This window comes from Cetorhinus maximus, chromosome 20, assembly GCF_964194155.1.
Source record: "Cetorhinus maximus chromosome 20, sCetMax3.hap1.1, whole genome shotgun sequence".
Classification (NCBI taxonomy): domain Eukaryota; kingdom Metazoa; phylum Chordata; class Chondrichthyes; order Lamniformes; family Cetorhinidae; genus Cetorhinus; species Cetorhinus maximus.
The window spans coordinates 2,020,989-2,045,634 of NC_135898.1; the positions used below are offsets into that span (position 1 = coordinate 2,020,989).

Consider the following 24,646-nt stretch of genomic DNA (forward strand, 5'->3'; position numbering starts at 1 on the left):
TCAGAATAGCACGGTTTGGGAGGATAGCAAGTAGGATGTAGCAAATGATCTTGCTACATGCCAGAGACAGGAAACCAGTCAAACAAAAGCCGAGCAGTCTCACATGGGAGGAAGCCAAGACTTGATGTGACCCTGTAACTGCAGATTGGTTGTAGCTGTGGGTTCATATCCCTGCAATGCAGAACAGCAGCAGGCCTGCCTCTTTGTTAATGATGAGCAGTTTGACATCTAGTACTCAGCTACAGTGACAAATCTTTGTAATTTTCAGTTTCCCCCAGTTGACAAACACCCATTAGTTCTGAGTCAGAGGAATAGTCAGTGCACAAATGCACTATCTCAGTGCTCGGATTCAGTCGAATATAACTCTCCCCGTCGCATGTCCAGAGTGGCCGTCACGGGTTGTTGGCTTGGTATGAGTCCACTCCTGAGTCCGAAACTCATTGGTTCACTCCAGAGAAGAGCACAAAATTTACGCTGCCAACCCCGTGCAATCTTGAGGGAGTGCCACTTTGTCAGAGGTGCTATCCTTGGCGAGGCAAAAATCTCCCAGCTAGTGAAGACTGTAATTGTGCACAGTTTGATTCTGATTTCACCTCCATTAACTGTGTGAATGTGGTGAATTGCATTGCCTCTATCTAATCTCGATCTGTGGGACTGCTACTGTACTTCCAATGCTAAATGGTGGCTGCATTTGTCAGCTTTTTTCTCTCTGTTTTCTCCATTTGAGAGCTATGCACATTGTACATTGCTCAGAGGAAGTCTAACTGTCTTGTTTTCTGTTCTAGGGCACTTTTTACATATGAAGGGAACAGCAATGATTTGCGGCTGGCAGAAACTGGAGGTGAGGGTCACACCGCTCACTGCCGTTTCACTGCCATCTGTTGCCAGTTACTAGCTTGAGCTGGCATTTTTATTTGGACCTGACATTTCATCAGTAAGAAGTGATCTTAATTACATTGACCCGAGGTGAAATGAATGACGCTGCTGTGGATTTGTCACTATATTTTTTGAGATGAACTGATCTGCCTAATGGAGATTGATTGCAGTGAATTTTCTGCCAGGATGCAGCAACTATCCCTCACTCTGTCCCTTTTTTTTATTCGTTCATGGGATGTGGGCTAGGCCAGCATTTATTACCCATCCTAATTGCCCTTGTTCACAGAGCATTTTTGAAGAGTGAAGCGCATTGCTGCGGGTCTGGAGTCATGTAGGCCAGACCAGGTAAGGACGGCAGATTTCCTTCCCTAAAGTGAACCAGATGGGTTTTTACAACAATCAGCAATGGTTTCATGGTCATCATTAGACTTTTAATTCCAGATTTTTATTGAATTCAAATTACCCTGGGTCTCTGGATTACCAGTCCAGTGACAATACCACTACATCACTGCCTCTCCTAGTCCTGTTGTTTTAATTTGTACCTGGAGATAGAGAGAAATTAATTTTGGTTCTAGGCATCGGCCACTGTTGTATGGTAACTTTCTACAGACCCTCAAAGTAGCCCCCTGGACCTTTTCAGTAAGACTTATGCCTCTGTTGCAACCCTGAAACAGCCTGGATCCAAGTCATAGATGGCCATGGTGCACTATGGTTCTTGACCTGTCTCCAACCATTTCAAAGTCAACCTTACCACCTCACACCTCTGCTCCCTACTCCAACTCACTGAGATGTCCTTCATTTGGTTCCATTCTTATTTGTCCAAGCACAGCCAGAGCATCTGTCTCCAGCCCTACACCACTGCCTTTGGAATCTCCCAAGGATCAATTTTAGTCGCCGGCCTCCACCCTGTCCCTGTCACTCTTACAGAGACATAGGGCCAGCTTTCAAATGACAACAGTACCATTCCTCGGCCTCCTTGCTCAACCCTGCCACTATCTTTCATCAGACTGTTTGTCTGACATGTCATCCTAGAAGAGCTGCAGTTTCTTTCAACCAAGACGTCGAGAAGACAGGCGCCATTGTCACCACACTGATTCCAGTTTCTGAGGCTGAACAAAACTGTTAACAAGCTTAATTTCCTCTTTGACCTTGAACTGAGCTTCCAACTCTTTTACATCACCAAGACTGTCTCCTTACAGAACAATAGAAAAGTTATGGCACTGAAAGAGGCCATTCAGCCCATCGCATCTGCACTGGCTGAAAAAACTAGCCGCCCATTCGAATCCCACCTTCCGGCTCTCAGTCCTTAGCCTTGCAGGCTGCAGCACTTGGTGCTGATCCAGGTACCTTTTAAATGAGTTGAGTGTTTCTGCCTCAACCGCCAAACCAGGCAGCAAATTCCAGATACCTACCACCCTCTGGGTGAAGAGGTTTTTCCTAATATCCCCTTGAACCCTTCTACCAATCGCCTTAAACCTGTGCCCCCGGTAATTGACTTCCGCGCTTGGAGAAACAAATCTTTCCTGTTTACCCTGTCTAGGCCCCTCATCATTTTGTACACCTCAATCAGGTCACCCTTCAGTCTTCTCTGTTCTAAGGAAAACAACCTGAGCCTACCTGATCTTTCCTCATAGCTGCAATTTTCCAGTCCTGCCAACATTCTTGTAAATCTCCTCTGTACTCTGCAGAGCAATTTTGTCCTTCCTGTAATGTGGTGACCAGAACTGTAGGCAGAACTCCAGCTGTGGCCTAACCAGCGTTTTACACAGTTCCAGCATTACACCCCTGCTTTTGTACTCTATACCTTGTGCAATAAAGGAAAGCATTCTATATGCCTTCTTTATCACCTTATCCACCTGTCCTACCACCGTCCGGGACCTTTGGACATGCGCTCCTAGGTCTCTCACTTTCTCTTCCTCTCGCAATATTCTCCCGTCTATTGAGAATTGTGTTGCTTTGGTTGCCCTCCCAAAATGCATTACCTCATTGTTCTCATCTAATCCTATTTGCCACTTTTCCGCCCACCCAACCAAACTATTGATATCATTCTGGAGCCCACAGCTATCCTGTTCACTATCAACTACACAGCTGATTTTTGTGTCATCTGCATATTTCCTGATCATACCTCTTACATTTAAGTCCAAATCATTAATATGTACTAAAAACAGCAAGGGCCTCAACACTGAGCCCTGCGGAACGCCACTGGAAAGTGCTTTCCATTCGCTAAAACATCCATTGATCAGCACCCTTTTTTCTGTCACTGAGCCAGTTTTGGATCCAACTCGCCACATTGCCCTGTATCCTAAGGGCTTTTAGTTTCATGACCGGTTTGTCATGTGGGACCTTGTCAAATGCCTGACTAAAACCCATGTAGATCACACCCACTGCACTTCCCTCGTCAATCCTCCTTGTTACTTCTTCAAAAAATTCAATTAAAGTTTGGAAGACACGACTTTCCCTTAACAAAACCATGTTGACTATCCATGATCAATCCTTGCCTTTCTAAGTGAGTTTATCCTGGCTCTCAGAATTAGTTCCAATAATTTGCCCACCACGGGAATCAAAGTGACTGGCTCATAATTATTTGGCCTATCCTTCACACCCTTTTTAAACAATAGTATAATGTTCTCAGACCTCCACTCCTCTAGTACCTCGCCTGTATCTAGTGAGGGTTGGAAGATGATCCTCGGAGCATTCACTATTTCCTCCCTGGCCTCCTTTAACAGCTTGGGATACAATCCATTCAGCCCTGGTGATTTATCCTCCTTCAAGGATGTCAGTCCCTCCAGTACTTCCTTTTTCACTCTGCTTATTGTATCTAATATTTCACAGTCCTCCACTTTAACTAGAATGTCTGAATCATCCCTCTCCTTTGTGAAGACAGAGATAAAGTACTCGTTAAGAATACTGCCCACATCTTCTGCAACCATGCATAAGTTACCTTGCACATCTCTGATAGGCTCTACCCTTTCCTTAGTTATCCTCTTGCTCTTAATTTGTACTGATAAAACATCTTTGGATTTTCCTAGATTTTACCTGCCAATATTTTTTCATATCTTTTTGCTTTCCTGATTTCCTTTTTCATTTCACCGCTGTATTTTCTATACTCCTCTAGGCTTTCTAATGTAATCATTTTTTTGTGACTGTTATAAACTTTCTTTTTCTGCTTTATCTTCCCTGTATGCTTCTAGATAACCAGGAAGCTCTAGATTTGGCAATAGCATCCTTTTTTTTCATGGGGACATCTTTACACTGTGCCTGTAGTATCTTACTTTTGATTGCCTGTCACTGATTTCCCTTCAAATAGCTGTAACCAGCCCAATTTCGCCAGATTAACTCTCAGCTTCGTAAAATTTGTCTTTCCCCAATTTAGAACTTTTACTCCTGTTCTGTCTTTATCCTTTTCTTTTTCCTTTATCTTCCCTCTACAAGGATGGGCTATTTTTAATAAAGACAAGTGCAAAGCTAGTCTGTTGTAAGAACAGGGCTTCTTGTGTTGAGTTTATCTTCATGGCTTGTTATTTTGCCCTTTTCAGATGGTGGCCTTGAGGAGTTGGTGGAAGAACTAAATAGTGGGAAGGTGATGTATGCCTTTTGTCGAGTGAAAGACCCCAATTCGGGATTGCCCAAGAATGTCCTGATTAACTGGGTAAGTGTCAAGTTATGGCTGAGTTAGTGTTTATTTCTGATTGACACAACAGTTTCTTAAGAAGGGATGAATGATGGTGATTTTCCTTTGCCCCACCTTCTGAAGGTGACCCACGTATGGTCACTGCCCTGTGAAACCTTGCTAACGCAGTGCCTTTGTGATGGCAGACTGTCTGCCTGTCAGAGCTTAATCCTGGCTTTCCACACTGTCCCTACAGCTATTTCTGGCACCTGGGTATCCCTCTGTCATCTGGTGTACAGCTGAGAAAAGGACATCTCCTCTTGCTTAAGTTTATTGAGTCCATTGGTATTTAAACACTTTACCAATCCGTAACTTTACAAGTATCTGTTTGAATTCCCTCCCTAATCTTATTGGTTGCCCCTGGTTTCCACAGAAACCATGCTCCTTAAATCCATGTTTGCTCAATTTATGAGGGTCAGATGAGACTAGCTTATATGAAGTTGCAATTGTATCAGATATAGGGACATGGGTCAGACTGTACATCATGGTCACATACAGCCTTAATTAGCTGAATCTTTCTCTTCAGACTGGTGAAGGGGTAAAGGATGCCAGGAAAGGGTTGTGTGCCAATCATGTCAGCACCATCGCCAACTTTTTAAAGGTAAGGTGTATTCAAGTTTTTGTGTTGGCACTGCCTGGTGTTTAATTGGAGTCCAAATGCTCATGTTGCTTGATTTTTTTTTAACCCTGCCTCAGCCCACCTGTTCCTGAAATCCTTATTCATGCCTGTTCCACCTCTGGACCTGATTATTCCAATGCTTTCCTGGCCGACCAACCACCTTGCACCCTCCAGAAACTTCAGCCAATCCAAAACTGCTGCTCATCCCCTAACTCTTGCCAAGCCCTGTTCATCCACCACCCCTGTGCTCGCTCATGAACACTGGCTCCAGTTCCAGCAGCCCCTCTCATTTTGAATTCTCATTCTTGAGTTCCAATCACTCCGTGGCCTCGTCCTTTCCTATTTTTGTGACCTCCACCAGTGCTAGAACCCATTAAAAAAAACTCTGTGCTCCTCCATCTCTTGCATATCTGATTCCTTCGCCTCACCATGGTCTTCAGCTGCCTAGGCACTAAGCTGTAGTACTCTCTCCGCCTCTCTTAAACCTACCTCTTTAACCAAGCTTTCTGTCACCTGTCCAAAAGACAAGTTATGTGTCTAAATTTTATCCAGTTACCCTGTTATGAACTTGCTTGGGACATTTTACTTAACGCAAGTTGCTGTCAAATCCGTACTTCTGTCCAGGGTGCCCATGTCACTATCAATGCCCGTGCAGATGAGGACGTGGAACCTGAGGTGATCATTGAAAAAGTGGCGAAGGCCTCAGGAGCCAACTACAGCTTTCATAAGGAGAAACCCCGCTTCCAAGACACAACCCCACAAGGACCTGTGGTGAGTCCATGTCCGCACTGGAGAAGGCTGGGGAAGGGCGTGCAGAATGAGTCTCAGTGATGGTTGGAGATTTTTAGGAACTCATTGTCAACTTAATGGCAGGAGAGGGAGAGGAGGAGCAGGAGTTTAGCAGCACGATGAACTTTTCTAACTCCTTGCATGGTTTGATGTAGTGCTGAGTAGAGGCCATACAGACCTGTCCCATTCAATGGAAGGACACGAACCAGTCAGCAAATAGGTATGGGCCAGAGGGCCTGAAGCTGTTGCTGGTGAGTGACAAACCGTGCGAGTGGACCTGTCTTTGGCACACATGCTCAGCTTGTGCCTTTGGACCAGGTTTCTTGCCACTTCCTTCCTCCTGTGGAAAGTGTGGGCTCGTGTTGGATTGCTGACCAGTGCCTGTCCCCGAGCACTTGGACGCATTCATCCCTTTATCTAAGGGGAGGTATCAACATTGTCAGTAGCAACCACAAGACATGATTGTAAATGGTTCATTTCCAGCAGGGATCAGTGATAATATGGTGGGAGCTCTGGATGACGTTACCTCTCCCTTATTTAGGATAAAGAAATAATAAAGAGGGAGAAAATCAACTTTGAGGGTAAACTAGCAAGTAATATAAAAACAGTAAGAGCTTCTTTAAATATATAAAAAGGAAAAGAGAGGCCCAAAGTGAACATAGGCCCCTTAGAGAATGAGGCTGGGGAAATAATAATGGGGCACCATGAAATGGCAGAGGAGTTGAATAAATACTTTGCATCAGTCTTCACGGTAGAAGACAATAATAACATTCCAAAAATACTAAATAATCAAGAGGCAAAAGGGGGTGAGGAAATAAATACAAGAACTATCACGAGAGAAAAAGTACGAGGGAAACTAATGGGGCTAAAGGCCAATAAGTCCCCTGGAGCTGATGGGCTGCATCCTAGGATATTAAAGGAAGTAGCTACACAAATAGTGGATGCACTGGTAGTAATCTTCCAAGGATCCTTAGATTCTGGAAAAGTCCCAGAAGATTGGCAGTTTTCCAATGTAACACCCTTATTCAAAAGGAGGGAGGGAGACAAAAAACAGGTAACGATAGGCCAGTTAGCATAACATCTGTCATTGGGAAAATGTTAGATTCTGTTATGAAGGATGTATTAGCTGAGAATTTAGAAATGCGTAATATAATCAAGCAGAGTCAGCATGGCTTCATGAAAGGGAAATCATGCCTGACAAATTTATTAGAATTATTTGAGGAGGTAACAAGCAGGATAGATAAAGAGGAACCAGTAATATATTTGGATTTCCAAAAGGAATTCGATAAGGTACCGCACATAAGGCTACTTAATAAGATAAAAGCCCATGGTGTTGGGGTAGTATATTAGCATGGATAGAGGATTGGCTAACTAATAGAAGACAGAGAGTTGGGATAAGGGAGGCATTTTCAATATGGCAACCTGTAACTACTGGAGTGCCACAGGGATCAGTGCTGGGGCCACAATTATTTACAATATATATTAATGACTTGGATGAAGGAAGGGAATGTACTATCGCCAAGTTTGCGGATAACACAAAGATAGGTGGAAGGCAAGTGGTGAGGATGACACAAAGAGTCTACAGAGGGATACAGACAGGTTAAGTGAGTGGGCAAAAACTTGGCAGATGGAATGTAATGTGGGAAAATGTGAGGTTATGCATTTTGGCAGAAGAATAGAGGAGCTGAATATTATTTAAATGGAGGAAGGCTGCAGCACAGAGGGATTTGGGAGTCCACGTGCATGAATTCCAGAAAGCTAACATTGAAGTTCAGCAGGTAATAGGGAAGGCAAATGGAATGTTGGCCTTTATTTCAAAGGGAATGGGGTATAAAAATAGGGAAGTCTTGTTAAAACTATACAAGGCACTAGTTAGACCACACCTAGAATACTGTGAACAGTTTTGGTCCCCCTATCTAAGGAAAGATATACAGGCATTGGAGGCAGTCCAGAGATGGTTCACTAGGTTGATCCCGGGTATGGAGGAGTTTTCTTATGAGGAGAGGTTGGATAGGTTGGGCCTGTAATCATTGGAGTTTAGAAGAATGAGAGGTGACCTTATTGAAACATGCAAGATTCTTAGGGGGCTTGACAGGGTAGATGCTGAGAGGTTGTTTCCCCTTGTGGAAGAGTCTAAGACCAGAGGGCATTATCTCAGAGTAAAGGGTCGCCCGTTTAAGACAGAGATGAGGGGGAATTTTTTTTCTGAGGGTAGTGAATCTGTGGAATTCTTCACCGCAGAGGGCTGCAGAAGCTGGGTCGTTAAGTATATTCAAGGCTGTTATAGACAGACAGATTTTTAATCAGTAAGAGAATCAAGGGTTATGGGGAAAAGGCAGGAAAGTGGGGTTGAGGATTATCAGATCAGCCGTGGTATCATTGAATGGTGGAGCAGACTCGATGGGCCGAATGGCCTACCTCTGCTCCTACCTCTTATGGTGAGATCGACTATACTTACTGGCCCTCATTCATTTGAGATCAGCAAAACTGGGATTAAACTTGATGATCATTGTTACGATAGTGTTCTGCAGATAGCTATTTATCTTCTATTCTCTTCTCTTAGGGCTCAGTTTATAAGAAGACCAATGCAATGTCAGAAATCCGAAGTGTGAACAAAGAGGGTTTCTGGGCACAGACTGAGGTAAGGGTGTGGCTCTGCTCAGGAAAGGGATAATATTGAACATGTGACCTGTGTTCACTAACCCGAGTTTGTTGGTGATCCAGCTGCCTGACTCATGAATAATCCAGAGGTTGTACATTCAGATCCCACCACAACAATTCAAGAATCTGTATTCTGTTATAAAATTTAGGAAAGAAAGGACTTGCCTTGGTATGACCATGAAGCTGCTGGATTGTCATGAACCCCAACTGGCTCACTAATTTGTTTTGGGGAAGGAGAGCTTTCGCACTTGGATGGTCTGGAGCCATGTGTGACTCCAATCCCACAGCAATGGGGTTAACTCTTCAGTTCCCTGCTGTAGTGGCTAAGCAAGTCATGGGCACTCTTCAAGAAGCTGGCATGTCAAACCTACTCAGTGCAACAAAAGCTGGGTGATGCATGTTGGCCTTGTCGACGATGCCTGCACCGTGTTGATGCTGTGAAATGCAGCGGGAGTGGAGCACCCTTCACACTCTGCCCATTGGTTGCTGCTTGAAGTTGTGAACCTGTGCTGCGACTGGCCAGCTAGAGGTCACACAAAGCAAATGCTGCAGCACTGGATTCGCAAGGGGAATTGATTGTGGCTGCTGTCTGCCTCACAACAACCGAGTCCAAAAATTTAAACGCTGGCCCCTTTCCCACCAGAAAGATGAAGAGAAGCGAAGGGAAGAAGATAAAAAGAAGAGGACGCTGGAGCAAGAGGGATTGGAGCAGGAAAGAAAGGAGAGGGAACGGAAGGAGTCTGAGCAGCGGGAGCAGCGGTTTAAAGAGAGGTCCAGCCAGATCGACCAACAGAAGTGAGTCACGTCATCTTGTCACTTTTGCCTCTGTCAATGAAGTTGTGTGAGAACAGCTGGGTCAGGGGCTTCAGGACAGCTCGAATTTATTACATTGAAATAGATCACTTGACCCAACACTCAATATACATGTGTCTTCTTTCACCCTCTCAATCCATATCCACAGAATGCATATCACAGAAGACCAGTCCTTCAGTCCAACTGGTATCTCCTGGTGTTTATGCTCCCTGGTTTTATTTTGTCTTCTCCCTTGTGTTTATCTGGCTTCACTTTAAATGCATCTATGCTCTTCTTCTCAATCACTCCCTGTGCTCACGAATTCCACATTCTTGCTCATCTCTGGGGAAAGAAGTTCTCCTGAGTTCCTGATTTGATGTCTTCCCATCTTAGATAGATGGCCTCTAGCTTTGGACTCTCCCTCACTCTGCCTATCCTGTCAAATCCCTTCATCTGAAAGGGCTTCTGTTAACCAGGTCCTGTGCAACACTACACGGCGTTACAAGCCTGTCAGCCTGAGATGGTGAAATTTACCCAAGGTTGGCATTAAAATGCATGAGTTAGTGGAGTGGAAACCCACTTGCGCTTTGCCCTTTGATATAACAGTCCCTCAGCACAGGTCAGAATGCTAATAGGAAAAGGTATTCTGAGTGGATCCGAGGAACACTGAGAGAACCTTAACCACTTGTAACACCTAAAAGCACAGAGGCAGCAATGTGAAAGGTTACATCGATCTCGGAAGAGTATGGCAAGGGAGATAACGTAAGAAGTGCTGCATTTCTGATGCCATGTTTAGAGGAACAGAAAGTAATAAGTTATAAGGACCTGAAGTAATTAGTGCTAAGCACGGGTATTCTGCAAGAGGTGGGAGTTGGGGAGGAGTATCAGTTAGCCATCATCAAGTCCTGCTCAGGTAATCCGAGGTGTAAACTGCTGCTTTCCTCAAATGCACTCGTTTTTTTTGTCCCCTGCTGTTGCAGGCAGTTCCAGAAAAAGCAAGAATCACAGAGCAGAGAGCATGAGAAGCAGCGCTGGGTGAGTGTAACCATTCAGTGGTGAGCAACTGCTCCACTGTGTAAATATCTGATTGACTGAAGGCTTTGATGTGACCCCCTGTTGGAAACATGTGGCTTTTAATGCTTGTAATATACTCCTGGAGAAAAAAACACGTCGTATAGAGTTAGATACAGAGTAAAACTCCCTCTACACTGTCCCCATCAAACACTTCATATTTTTTGCACCCGGTCTTTTTCGTATCAAACGCTCCAGAACAGATATAGCATAGGTTAGATACACCATCCCATCAAACGCTCCCAGTGCAGGTACAGCGCTGGGTTAGGTACAGAGTAAAGTTCCCTTTAATACAAGAACAAAAATTGCTGGAAAAACTCAATAGGCTTGGCAGCATCTGTGGAGAGAGAAACAGAGTTAATGTTTCGAGTCCACATGACCCTTCTACAGAGCTAAAGAGAAGTAGAAATGTGATGGATTTTATACTGTTTAAGGGGGGGGGAGGGTGGGGTGTAGCACGTGGAGCGAGATAGAAGGTCAGGGATAGGTGGGAGCTAAGGAGGGATTGACAAAGCTGTCATGAACACAAGACGAAGGGAGTGTTAACGGTAGTGGTGAAGACTAAAGAAGCTGCTGATAATGGCATAAAGGTAAAAGCAGAATGTGTTAATAGCAGAACAAGGGCCAGCACTCTGTGAAAGTACAACATAGAAACAAGTGACAGATGGCTCTGTGGAGGGGGGACATTGAGGAAAAAGAAAAATGAATAAATATATAAATAAACATTAAAATTTTTAAAAACACAATTGGATAAAAGGGGTTAAAGATGGAGGAGAGTATTCATGGTCTCAAGTTGTTGAATTCAATGTTATGTCCGGAAGGCTGTAAAGCGCCTAGTCAGAAGACGAGGTGTTGGCCCTCCATCAAACACTCCCAGGACAGGTACAGCTCGGGGTTAGATACAGAGTAAAGCTCCCTCTACACTGTCCCCATCAAACAGTCCCAGGACAGGTACAGCACGCGGCTAGATACAGAGTAAAGCTCCCTCTACACCATCCCCATCAAACACTCCCAGGACAGGTACAGCACGCGGTTAGATGCAGAGTAAAGCTCCCTCTACACCATCCCCATCAAACACTCCCAGGACAGATACAGTACGTGGTTAGATGCAGAGTAAAGCTCCCTCTACACCATCCCCATCAAACACCCCCAGGACAGGTACAGCATGGGGTTAGATACAAAGTAAAGCTCCCTCTACACTGTCCCCATCAAACACTCCCAGGACAAGTACAGCACGGGGTGAGATACAGAGTAAAGCTCCCTCTATACCGTCCCCATCAAACACTCCCAGGACAGGTACAGCACAGGGTTAGATACAGAGTAAAGCTCCCTCTACACTGTCCCCATCAGACACTCCCAAGGTCTTCACTCATTGGCTGTTTTGAGCGAAGCAGCATGGAATGTGACTTTTCTGTACAAATTCTCCAAACCTTGTTGACATTGCAACTTGTTAATTCAGTTCGCTGTTCTCTGATCAGGTTCCTTCCCTGGCCTTTCTGGACATGGTGCGAGGGTAGTTTCGCCAGTCTTATGGTAAGTCTCTGAGTCACAATGCTGCCTCTAACGCCGTCTTGGTGTTTTTGCAGAATGAGCAGGAGCAGGAATACCAGGCGGCGATGCGCAAGGGCTTTAAGAGAAGTCAGTCGATCGAGAAGGCGACGGTATGCGGACTTTCTGTTTGCTCCACTATCCTGTTCCTGCACGATATGTGAAAGTATTGTTGTGTTGCTATCCTCGCGTGACAAAGTGCCTTGGAATGCTTAACAAGAAGCTGAGGCTGGAGCCAAGGGGGAATTGGAAAAAAGAGCTTCAAGGCACTGGCCCTTCTGACAGGGGTGGGGGGAAACATCCAGAATAACCTTAGAGTTAGAATGAGGCTGTTCAAGAGTGACCTCAGGTAGTACTTCCTCACATGTAGTTGAAAACTGCAATTCTCTGCCATAAAAATATTGAGGCTGGGGTCGCTTCAAAATTTCGGAACTGAAATTGGAGAATTTTTGTGAGGCAAGAGTTTTGAAGTCAGTAAAGTACCTTGACTTGTAGTTATTGCTGTGAAGTAGGCAAATGCAGTGGTCAATTTGCACACAGCAAACTCCCACAACTTGACAGCAATGAAAGAACTGGCCACTTAATCTCTTTTTGATAGTATGGGCTGAAGAACAATATTGGCAAGGAAGTGTCCACTTGAGAGGGTAGATGCAGTCTCTGTCTCCTCCAAATCTGGATTTATGGGTTCAAGTGCCTGGACTCGAACCGCCAACCTTCTGACTCAGGTGTGCTACCTACATGGAAGGTTGGTAGACATTTACAGTGGCTAAGTTACAACTGGTGCTTTGGAGAAAATAGATGAAGTATTGCCAGTTATTTTTCCTTGAATGTTAAGGGGTGTATGGTAATGCACAAGTGGGGAATGTGGTTTCAGCTGAGCCCTATCTGCTGCTGTGGTGTCTGGATAGTGCTGGTGTGGAGCTTTTCAATCATAGCTGGGACTCTCTGTTTTCACCACTCGTTGCTGATCTCATTGCAGGAGGCTGCGTCCATCATTTCTCAGAGATCAGTGAATCCAAAGGAGCTGTTCAAGGACCGCGAGCGCGGCATGGCCGGAGACTCCTCTTCATTCAGTGCAAGCACGCAACCAGGTAACAGAGAAGGACCATCTTCTGCTTGTTTTTCTCCTCTTATCTCTGCCCACAGCCAGGAATTTGCTCAATGCTTTTCACTCTCAGAAGGCAGCTTCAGTTAGCTCAACCTGCTTCCCATAGCAACCCGGGTGAGCTGTGAGTGGGATGGTGTGCCCTTGACTAACTGTTTACTGCCAGGTTTCATCAAATCTACTGAAAGTAAGCAACACATGCTTGCTTGGTGTCTCTGACAGCCAGAAAAACAATTGCTGACCCAGCACCCAGTTCTTACAGAGCGAAGAAATAAACACCGGAGTGAATCACTCAGACGTGTCTAGTTGCTTGGCAGTTTGTCCTTTCGTGCTTCTCCGTCATAAATGACCAGTTTCATTGAATTTGATGTTGCAGCTTCTTAGGGTGTGATTTAACCCCGTGACCCATGGTTTGCTGGAATGAACCTTAAATCTGGTAATGTGGGAGCCAGGCATTGGCGCTAACCCGACCTGTCGCTGCAAAGATTAGGCAATGGGAAATGAAGGAATGGCTGGTGCTTGTTGTATTTATATCCACACCAGGCATCTCAGGTTAAGAGACTTTCCCTCCTGAGGTTAATTCCTTTGCAGATTCCTTGGGACCTTTCTCAACAGACAGGTTTTCAATGTGAATGACTTGATACTGGTATTTGAATTCAGTTCTTAGAATTGAGGTAACACCCAATCTTCCACCTACACACCAGCTGTGCCTCCTAGTTACCATCCTTCTGTCAGTGCAAACAGTTTCTCCCAATCTGCTCAATCTCAATCCCTCATCATTTAGAAGTCATTGATTTAAATTTCCCAGTTTGTAAGATGCCCCCAACTGCTTTGTAGTGCTTGGTGCGGGGAGTTGAATCACACACCTGTACATGGAGAAAAGAGACATTAGACTTTTGGATGCAGAGTGTGAATAACAGTTAATGGGAGGTGAGCTCTTTCTTGCTGTATACTGTTTTGTTTACCACCCCCACACCTTCATCATATAAAGACATAATCTCAACTGCATGGGATGATTTGTAAAATAATTGAGGGATTCAATTCAGATACTGTACAGTGGTGGTTTCAGCATGAGTTTTAGATTCTGGGCAGGATGTGGTTACAGCTTCGCTTCTTCCTGCTTCCTTTCATGGTGGGTTGCTGATTGATTTTCATGTCTCTCATTCTCCGTCCCTGCCCCCGGCAGCTTTTTGCAAGTTGGTATCAGCAAAACACTTCCTTGCTTCTGCCCTGTGCATGCTCTCACCTTGCATGCTGTGCTGTATCACGTGTACATTTTGCTTTTGTTATGAGATTGTGTGGGAAAAGGCTGGATAGAACTACATCTAGCCAAGATGCTCTGTAGATCCAGGGTGTTGCTCCCTGGCATTTGCTGTGAGGGCTGAGCGGAGCAGGTGCCTAGGAACAACAACCCTTCCAAGTTTGCTTCCAAGTCACACGCCATCTCAACATGGAAATAGATCACCGTTCATTCATTGTCACTAGATCAATATCCTGGAATTTCCAGCATAACAGCAATGCAGGATTACGTTTACCATGCAGGCTACAGTGGTTCAGGAAGACAGCTCACTGCCACCTTCTAAAGGGCAACACCCATGTTCTGAGAAAGTATCTTTTAAAACGATTCTGGTGTATCCCTGCGATACACAATCACAGTAGGCTGTCAACACAGTATTGAAGATAATCCCTGAAAATGCATTTTCAAAGTTAATTAAAAAATTGCGAAGGAGATGAATGAAGCAGCTATTAGCTTAGCCATGTTGCTTGCCTCAAATGTGCAGAATAACCCGTCTTAAAATCTGTTGCTGTGATGCTTTGTATAGTGTTCTGATGACTGTGCTGCTTACTGTTGGTTCTGTTTCTCGCTTGCATTTTGCTTTTTCCTGTCAGGCAAGCTCAGGAGCCCCTTCCTGCAGTCCCGGAGCAGCCAGCCAGAGTCCCCTCCTTCACCAGTTCGTTCAGAAGCCCAGCCAACACCACAAGGTTGGCACTTGCACTTGGAGATTTTGAGTTCGGGTGTGGAGGCCAGCTCAAGGTCACAGAGAGGGCTGACTGACAAACAATCAGAGTGTAATGTGTCATTTTCGATTCCCAATCCTGCTGCCTCAGCTGTAGCTGTAACCTACAAGTAGACATTGAGCTGTCAGTGATGTACGGTTATCACCCGCATCCCTGTGAATTGAATGTCATAACAGTGAGTCCCTCATTTTCATTGAAGCTCCTAGTGGTGTCAGTCAGCCCCTCATGCTGGATCATGTGAACTGGATCACTCACACTGTAAATCAAGGTCATTCTCCTGAAGGATATATAATTTACAGCACAGAAATTTGACCCAATTGGTCTCTGTCGGTATTTATGGTCCACAGAAGTGTTGTCCACGTGAATTCATCTCACCCTATCACCACAGTTTATCTAGCTTCCCATTTAATCCATCTATTTATTTGCTTCAGTTTACCCTTTAAGGAGTGAGTTCTACATTCTCATCATTCTCTATGTAAAGACATTTCTCCTGAATTTGAACATCTTCTATCTGTTGCCCCGAGTTTTGGACTCCCCAACAAGAAGAAACATCTTAAACAAGAACAAAAATAGCTGGAAAATCTCAGCAGGTCTGACAGCATCTGCGGAGAGGGATGCAGTTAACGTTTCGAGTCCGTATGACTCTTCACCAGAACTAAGGAAATATAGAAATGAGGTGAAATATAAGCTGGTTGATGGGGCTGGGACAGGTAGAGCTGGATAGAGAGCCAGTGATAGGTGGAGGCAAAGAAGAGATTGCCAAAGATGTCATGGACAAAAGGACAAAGGGGTGTTGACGGTGTTGATATTATCTAAGGAATGTGCTAATGGGGACATTAAGGGTAGAAAGCAGGACAAGCAAGTGGCAGATGGCCCTAGTGCGGGTGGGGTGGGGGGAAGGGATAGAAATGGGCTAAAGGTGGAGATAAAACGATAGATCAAAATAAATTTTAAAATAGGTGGGAAAAGAAAAATATATTTAAAAAATTATAAATTATTGGAAAAGGGATCGGATAGGGAGTGGGGATGGAGGAGAGATGGAGATGGAGTTCATGATCTGAAGTTGTTGAACTCAATATTCAGTCCGGAAGGCTGTAAAGTGCCTAATCGGAAGATGAAGTGCTGTTCCTCCAGTTTGCGTTGAGCTTCACTGGAACAATGCAGCAGGCCAGGGACAGACATGTGGGCATGAGAGCACGGTGGAGTGTTAAAATGGCAAGCGACAGGGAGGTCTGGGTCATGCTTGCGGACAGAACGAAGGTGTTCCGCAAAGCGGTCACCCAGTCTGCGTTTGGCCTCTCCAATGTAGAGGAGACTGCATTGGGAGCAGCAAAACATCTTCTCTGTCTATCCTGTGAAACCCTTCCAAAATTTTGAAGACCTCTATCAAGTCACCAGCCCCAACCCCAACCCTTCTCTTTTCTTGAACAAAGAGCCCCAACCTGTTCAGCCTTTGCTGCTAGTTAATAATCGCTCAGTTCTGGCATCATCCTTGTCAATTTTTTGTTCACCTTCAGTGCCTCCATATCCTTTGTATAATATGGAGAGTAAAACTCGGCACAGTATTCCAAGTTTGATCTAACCAAGGTTGATACAACTTCAGTGTAAACCTTTTGTTCTCCTGTGTAAAGTTATGTATCTGTCAAATCTGTGTCTTGCATCTGGACTACATTGTAATAAACGCATCATGAACAAGTGACCTGAATATAAAACCTTCCTGAAAGTGACCAGATTTGCAGTGTTTGGTTTGCAGAAGCTTTGTTGCTGTATTCTGAGAGTTTCAATTACCAAGCACCCCCCTCATTGATCCACCACCCCCCGCCCCCCCCAACCTTGTTTCTTTTCTGTTAATAAATGATTTCTGATCTTAAAAGCATGTTGCAATTTTATCAGCATGTTGTTTAGAAAGTTTAAGTGCTTGGTGTCTTGTTGAAGAACTCAAATGTTTACATGCACTCCTCACCAGAGACTCTGCAGAATGCTCCAGAAAGGGTGGAAACACAGCCACAGGAAGAAGACCTGCAGACTGAGTGGAATGGTATGTCTGTGGTTGTGAGTTCGGTTCCATTTTTTGTAATGCTGGAGGAATGCTTACTGGGGAGTTTAACTTGATTTTATGAGCAACATCATCTAGGTTGCTTTCAGCCCACTATTGTCTTTCAGTTGAGATGTGAAAATGTTCCTGTTTGTTCATGCTCCTGTGACACACCTTGGGGTATATTACCACTTTAAAGACCTTGTATAAATGCAAGTTGATGTACTGCAGTTGCCATTTGAGCAGCACCTCCCATAACAGATGGATTTCCTGTTGTGAGGAGACTCTCTGGTCATGCCATCTTCTGGTCACATGCTATGAAAATGGGGAGGGTCTGCACAAAACCCCTCACAACCCCACAGTTGGTTTACGGATCAACTCAATTTGATGGCATTAAGCCTTCCTGCCACCTTGCTGTTCACTTGCTGCAGTAGAATAAATGCTAGTGTATCTGGGATGTTTTGTGGGCAACCAGTTTGCGAAGGAAAGGTCCTTGGGGCAAACGGCTCAGTGGGTCCGTGTGATGGGATTTGGGCTTTGTGTTGAAGCAGGAGCTCAGCTATTGTATTTATTCGAACTCTTCTGATCTCCCTGGACTACAATGTCTCCGCAAGGTTTCCCCATTCTACCAACACTAGGTGTGTTTGGTTCTTACCCTGGAGCCTTGTAGAGTAAACGGCTAATCTCACATCCCTGAGTGTTAGACACGTGGTGAAAATTGAGGCGAAGTGGGACAAGGTAGATGTTACCCAACCATTTGAAGGGTCTGTGTGTGTTTAGGCGTGATAGCCTGGAGATAGTGGGTATCTGAGGTGTGTGCATGCAGGAGATGTTTCACTCTCACTGGAGTTTCTGTCTCTGAACAGCCATTTGTTTTGTTGATTTTTTTTTTCTCTATACTCAACACACAGATGAGAAGGCTGAGAGTAAAGAAGGTTATAGCTGGCAGTTCCACCATTCCGAAACATTAGAGCAGGAAGATGTCTACGAGGATCCCGATGCACGTGTGCAAGAGCAAGACAGCCACGAGCCTGTTAGTGCCGTAAGTGCCTTCCAAAGCTACCTTCCTTGCTTTAACTCTTCCCAACCCCCACCACCATCCCTTGTCTCTCTTCCTTACCCCTGGCACACACTGCACTTACCTGCCTGGATCAATTTTTCCCCGGCGCTGAGTCCACACAATTTAACAGAGCCTGGAGCCCATATTTAAGTCTGACCTCCATACCCTAGCCTCTGACAATGAGTGGCACCAGCCATGGCTGGAAGACTCTACATCCATCTCTGCAAATGGGACACAATTATTCATTCAGTATTCCATTTATAATCAGTGATCTGAATGTGTGTAATTCATGAGCAGCACTGAGCAACGTATCTAAAACTAACTACTACCCATTCCTCACAAAAAGACTTTGTTGAAGTAGGAACAGGGGGAGGCTATGCTGATCTATACCAAGATGACACTTCCATTTCTTACCTGACCATTCTGGATGACAGATGCAGACCAATCTCCACTTCACAATCTGAAATGAATTTGGGTATTTCAGTGGAGTTGGCTGAGTGTCAGTGCCAGACAGCTGTCAATGAATCTCATTGAGCACTGACGCATGTCCCAAGAGCAAGTTATTACGTACAGCTTGTATTAACAGTATTTCCTGTGGTCTGTAACTGGTTAGGCTGAACAAGGCAGTTCACTTGTGGTTAGACTGAAGTGTTATCATGCACTGGGCTAGTTTAGTTCAAAGATAGGAGGTTAAGGGGCGATTCAGTGGAGGATTTTGAACTTGTTGAAGGGACAGGCCGGAGTAATTAGAAGCTGGCGATTCGTGCTGATTGAGAGGCTTGGCTCGGGCCATCAGGTTCTGCCCCAGCTGGAGGATTGTGTTCAATTCTGGGGCCTGCACTTTTAGCCCTTGGAGAGGATGCAGAGGAGATTTACTGGAAGGGTACCAGCGATGAGGATTTTCAGTTATGTCAAGAAGCTGGGATTGGTCTTAAAACAGGGAATATTTAATAGGGGTGGTCAAAATGTTAGGGGTTTTGATCAATAGGCAGTAACTGTTTCCAGTGGCAGCAAAGTTGGGTAGCCATGGACACAGATTGAAGATAATCGGAAAAAGGGAAAGTCAGAATTTTTAGTGTGATTGAATTGTTATCTGGAATTTGCTGCTTGAAAAGGTGTTGGAAGCAGATTCAATTGTAATTTTGAAAAGGGAATTGGATAAATACTCAAAAGTAACAATTTTCAGTCAAACATTTCTGTATTGTATTTATTTTCCAGTGTCTCTCTCTCTCTCTTTCTATTCAGGACATTGGAGGTCAGGCTGCCACTGAAGACACCAATGTGTACCAACCTGTGGCAGAGAGTCAATACCAAGGACTTTGTGCTCGGGCACTATATGACTATCAGGCTGGTAGGTACATGCATCAAGATCGTATTGGCCAAGCCATTCATCAACTTGAGCTCAATAGTCAGATGAACCTTTTGATTTCCATTTGTTTATGTTCAATAAGCCTGTTGGAATCCGTTCATGTTAAATTCAAGGCCTATGGAAGAGAACTTGAATCCCTTTATGCCCAATTTTCGGGCATAAGACAGTTGCAACAACAATCAGTTTCAGGAAACAATGTCTTGTGTCCTGAGATGTGTGCCCCTGATATTGGATCAACCTGTTTTTCAAGTGCTGGGAAGGCCTCCGAAAACTGCTGTCCCTTGCTTCTGTGAATGAGGAGCAATGCCTGTTTTAACCCCTGCCGTTTGGCCTACTCCAATCAGGCTTTCCAGTTGTGGAGATGACATAGTGACTGGCTGGACAAGCTAATTTTCATGTGCAACCAGGGAGAGTAGGAGTGCTGCCTCCTGGCTCCAAAGCACCCCCAAAGGGGTTTAGTTAAGTTAAGTTTAGTTAATCATGGACAGACAGACACACGCACACACTCACTCTTCTTTACAGAATACCACCATATTCCCAAAATATTTTTTGAAAAAAAGAAACATAAGTCTTCACAACAGTTAAAAATCCTGGAATCATGATTGCAATTTGCCTGCCCCACTGGTCACCCCGGTCCTGACTGCTCAATGCTTCCCTCACTTGCTGCCCTGCTCCCTCACTTGCTGCCCTGCTCCCTCACTTGCTGCCCTGCTCCCTCACTTGCTGCCCTGCTCCCTCACTTGCTGCCCTGCTCCCTCGCTTGCTGCCCTGCTCCCTCGCTTGCTGCCCTGCTCCCTCGCTTGCTGCCCTGCTCCCTCGCTTGCTGCCCTGCTCCCTCGCTTGCTGCCCTGCTCCCTCGCTTGCTGCCCTGCTCCCTCGCTTGCTGCCCTGCTCCCTCGCTTGCTGCCCTGCTCCCTCGCTTGCTGCCCTGCTCCCTCGCTTGCTGCCCTGCTCCCTCGCTTGCTGCCCTGCTCCCTCGCTTGCTGCCCTGCTCCCTCGCTTGCTGCCCTGCTCCCTCGCTTGCTGCCCTGCTCCCTCGCTTGCTGCCCTGCTCCCTCGCTTGCTGCCCTGCTCCCTCGCTTGCTGCCCTGCTCCCTCGCTTGCTGCCCTGCTCCCTCGCTTGCTGCCCTGCTCCCTCGCTTGCTGCCCTGCTCCCTCGCTTGCTGCCCTGCTCCCTCGCTTGCTGCCCTGCTCCCTCGCTTGCTGCCCTGCTCCCTCGCTTGCTGCCCTGCTCCCTCGCTTGCTGCCCTGCTCCCTCGCTTGCTGCCCTGCTCCCTCGCTTGCTGCCCTGCTCCCTCGCTTGCTGCCCTGCTCCCTCGCTTGCTGCCCTGCTCCCTCGCTTGCTGCCCTGCTCCCTCGCTTGCTGCCCTGCTCCCTCGCTTGCTGCCCTGCTCCCTCGCTTGCTGCCCTGCTCCCTCGCTTGCTGCCCTGCTCCCTCGCTTGCTGCCCTGCTCCCTCGCTTGCTGCCCTGCTCCCTCGCTTGCTGCCCTGCTCCCTCGCTTGCTGCCCTGCTCCCTCGCTTGCTGCCCTGCTCCCTCGCTTGCTGCCCTGCTCCCTCGCTTGCTGCCCTGCTCCCTCGCTTGCTGCCCTGCTCCCTCGCTTGCTGCCCTGCTCCCTCGCTTGCTGCCCTGCTCCCTCGCTTGCTGCCCTGCTCCCTCGCTTGCTGCCCTGCTCCCTCGCTTGCTGCCCTGCTCCCTCGCTTGCTGCCCTGCTCCCTCGCTTGCTGCCCTGCTCCCTCGCTTGCTGCCCTGCTCCCTCGCTTGCTGCCCTGCTCCCTCGCTTGCTGCCCTGCTCCCTCGCTTGCTGCCCTGCTCCCTCGCTTGCTGCCCTGCTCCCTCGCTTGCTGCCCTGCTCCCTCGCTTGCTGCCCTGCTCCCTCGCTTGCTGCCCTGCTCCCTCGCTTGCTGCCCTGCTCCCTCGCTTGCTGCCCTGCTCCCTCGCTTGCTGCCCTGCTCCCTCGCTTGCTGCCCTGCTCCCTCACTACCCACAGTGGCCAGCAGGCAGTAAGTAGGGCGAGTAAGTGGGTAATGAGCATTCAAAGGGTGCACAATGATGATGGCACTGACTTCCTGTTCCAGTTCCGTGGCAGGAGATACGGTGTAACCTCCAACCTCACTCAGTCTTCTGTACTTGTGACGCATACTTAGGTGTGGTGAAACATTGGATGGTATTTTAGTGGAGTTAATTGCCAAAGTGTAGCGATTTGCACTAAGATTACCAAGTCTGGGCGCATTCCTGGAAGTTTCATCATATAATCTCCCATCCCCACTTTGCCATCATTGGCCCATTCAGCAGCCCAATCGAATGATTGTCAACACTCAGGCTGACAGCATTTTCCTCATTGCTGATGTTTTTATAACGAATAAACACAAAGGTTCAAAGAATTTCTGAACGCCTCTGATTTTCCTCCCAGAGGCTCCAGGGCAATTTCTGTGAAAACAGCTCATTCTAATAACCCTGGCCTGTCCCTTCATTAAGTTACAAAACGTCAGAAGGAAAATATGGCTTTCTTATCAGCATGGAAACACTAATCAATCTCTCTCTCTTCTCTCCCTCTCTCTCTGTCGCCCCTCTCTATATATTTCCCTGTTTCCTTCTTGTCTCACTCCATCCCCACAACCACCACTCCTTCCTCACTCTTTCCCCCCCCCCACCCCCACCCCACCCGCTCTCCTGTTGGATAATTGCAGCTGATGAAACAGAGATATCTTTTGATCCTGATGATATCCTGACCAGAATCGAGCAGATTGATGAGGGCTGGTGGCGGGGCTACGCAGTGGATGGTAGTTTCGGGATGTTTCCAGCCAATTACGTGGAGCTCCTGAGTGGTTAATCAGTGCACAAATCGTTGGATGTGCTGGTCCATCAAACTGCCACCTGATCAGCACCAAGAAGATCTTGTTCTCAATCGCCAATCGCAAGCCAAATCTACTCAGTGCCTCACGCTTTCCTTATCTGATTTTAGCAGAGAGGGTGTTGACCAGGTTGGGGGGGGCGGAGAGACAGTTGAAGAGAGGGAAGCTTTCCACCTTTATTGCTCCAAGTGCTGACGTTATAACCACTAGAGGAGGATCATTTCCCCTCGTGCCTGTTTCCCTCACCCCTCCACCAGCCCCTGCCCGTCCACCCCCCCTACCCCCATGCCAGTGTGAGGATGTACTTGGCCAGGGGACAGTGAGGGTGGTGCAATACAGGGACTAGAACACTCTGGGTTAGATTGGCGTATTCGGGGAAATGGGACAGGGTTCGATTGGGATGAGGGCTCACCAGTGACCAAGATAGTGGAGATTAATGTTTTTACTAATACCACATTTTGGTGTTAAGACTTTGACGTTTATTTTATTGCTAGGTGTTGTACTCTTGGCAAATCATTTCTTGGCTCTAATTAAGAGGGCTGTAAGCTTTGGACCTTGGCTTTAAGTAGCACTATGACTGAGCGGCAACACAAAAGCAAAGTACTGCAGAAGCTGGGAACCTGAAATACGCAGAGGCCAGACACAGCCTGGGCAGGGATAGACACAATGAATATTTCAGCTTAATGGTCTTTGCTCAGAATTGGAATTTGTTCAGACCTCAGCAGCTTTAAAGCAAATACAGAGCCAGAGTGTGAAATGGAGAGGTCTGTGACAGCATTAATCTCTTGCTCCCAGCAGGATCTCAATAACAGGAGCACAATAAAATCCCACCACATCCTACCGCTCTCCACAACCCCCATCCCCTTTCCCCCTTCAGTATTACCTGACCCTTACCCACCCTCTTCAGCAGGGAATGAAAGCTTTCCTGACATTGGCACTGTTCCTTGTGTTCGGGGCTGGGGTTGGGGGGGCGGATTTGAGAGAACCCTGGATTAGATCCAGCTGCAGCAGCCCCTTTCCTACTTCACTCCTGCATCGGACGCTGAGACTGCTCTGCTCAGCCTTTACCTATTGCAGTGCTTGAGAGCCAAGAGTTGGATCACTGATGTTTTGCTGACTAAAAAACGCAGGCTTTATTTGGGTTTTAATTAAGAGACTGTCTAAAATTGTTAACAATTGTGAATCCTGATTTTTGAAATGATTTGTTTTGAAAAATGTCAATCATGTAAAAGCAACGTATTGATTGTTTCCCAAGCATATCTCAAGCCTGTATTACTGTCAGAGTCTTCTCCGAAGACACAAGTTTACAGATCTAGAGTGCGAGATTATGGGTTTGTATTGGGTCACTAACATTCCTTGAACATGCGGCTAACTGAGAAAGTTCCCTCGCATCACTTGTCTGCTTTCCTCACTTGGTCACTTGTTGAATTGTCATTTAATAAAGGTGTTTTGTTTTTTTGGGTCTTGACGTTCCTGGTTGTGTTTGCACAGAGGAGGAGGTTTCCATACCTTGTTAGACTATTCTGTGTTTTGCTCCTCAAATATCTGCTAGTGCATCTGTCTCCTGTCATGTTCTTCACAAGGAGTTAGAATGTTATAACCTGGAATTGCACACTGATACTCCTGGCCCACACCTTTCAACCCCTGTCATCATTATCTGGGCATTTATTACATTGCTGTTTGTGGGATCTTGTAAATTGGCTGCCACATTTCCTACATTACAACAGTGGATATACTTCAAAAAGTGTTTCACTGGCTGTAAAACACATTGGGGAGGTTCTGAGCTTATAAGAACTAGGAGTAGGCAATTCAGCCCCTTGAGCCTGCCCTGCCATTCAATACGATCATGGCTGATCTAATTTCGGCCGTAACTCTAATTTCCCGCCCTCTCCCCATAACCTTTTAATCCGTTACTAATTAAAAATCTATTTCTTTCCTCAAATTTATTCAGCGTCCCGGCATCCACTGCATTCTGAGGTAGTGAATTCCACAGATTCGCGACCCTTTGAGAAAAGTAATTCCTCCTCATCTCTGATTTAAATCTACCACCCCTTAGCCTAAAACTATGGCCCCTCATTCTAGAAACAAACACTCCACGTTTACTTTGTCTATTCCCTTTAGCATCTTATATACCTCAATTCGATCTCAATTATGTTGTTGTTTGAGTGAGAATTGGGA

The 24,646-nt window shown here is 46.1% G+C and overlaps 1 protein-coding gene across 2 annotated transcripts in view; it reads left to right on the top strand.

Annotated features, from left to right (window-relative positions):
* The window catches only part of dbnlb (drebrin-like b), a 32,205-nt gene extending 8,274 nt beyond the window's left edge, over positions 1 to 23,931 (top strand). The window contains exons 2-15 of one of the 2 annotated variants that reach the window (XM_078565366.1): positions 786 to 841; positions 4,413 to 4,525; positions 5,073 to 5,147; positions 5,790 to 5,936; positions 8,518 to 8,595; positions 9,259 to 9,410; positions 10,388 to 10,442; positions 12,065 to 12,139; positions 13,006 to 13,117; positions 15,022 to 15,114; positions 17,117 to 17,188; positions 18,097 to 18,227; positions 19,491 to 19,596; positions 22,304 to 23,931. In XM_078565366.1, coding sequence (XP_078421492.1) covers positions 786 to 841; positions 4,413 to 4,525; positions 5,073 to 5,147; positions 5,790 to 5,936; positions 8,518 to 8,595; positions 9,259 to 9,410; positions 10,388 to 10,442; positions 12,065 to 12,139; positions 13,006 to 13,117; positions 15,022 to 15,114; positions 17,117 to 17,188; positions 18,097 to 18,227; positions 19,491 to 19,596; positions 22,304 to 22,446 — 1,408 coding nt within the window. In that variant the 3' untranslated portion in view covers positions 22,447 to 23,931. The remainder of the gene's footprint in view (positions 1 to 785; positions 842 to 4,412; positions 4,526 to 5,072; positions 5,148 to 5,789; positions 5,937 to 8,517; positions 8,596 to 9,258; positions 9,411 to 10,387; positions 10,443 to 12,064; positions 12,140 to 13,005; positions 13,118 to 15,021; positions 15,115 to 17,116; positions 17,189 to 18,096; positions 18,228 to 19,490; positions 19,597 to 22,303) is intronic. The other variant, XM_078565367.1, reaches the window with a different exon arrangement.
* Positions 23,932 to 24,646: the final 715 nt, after the last annotated feature.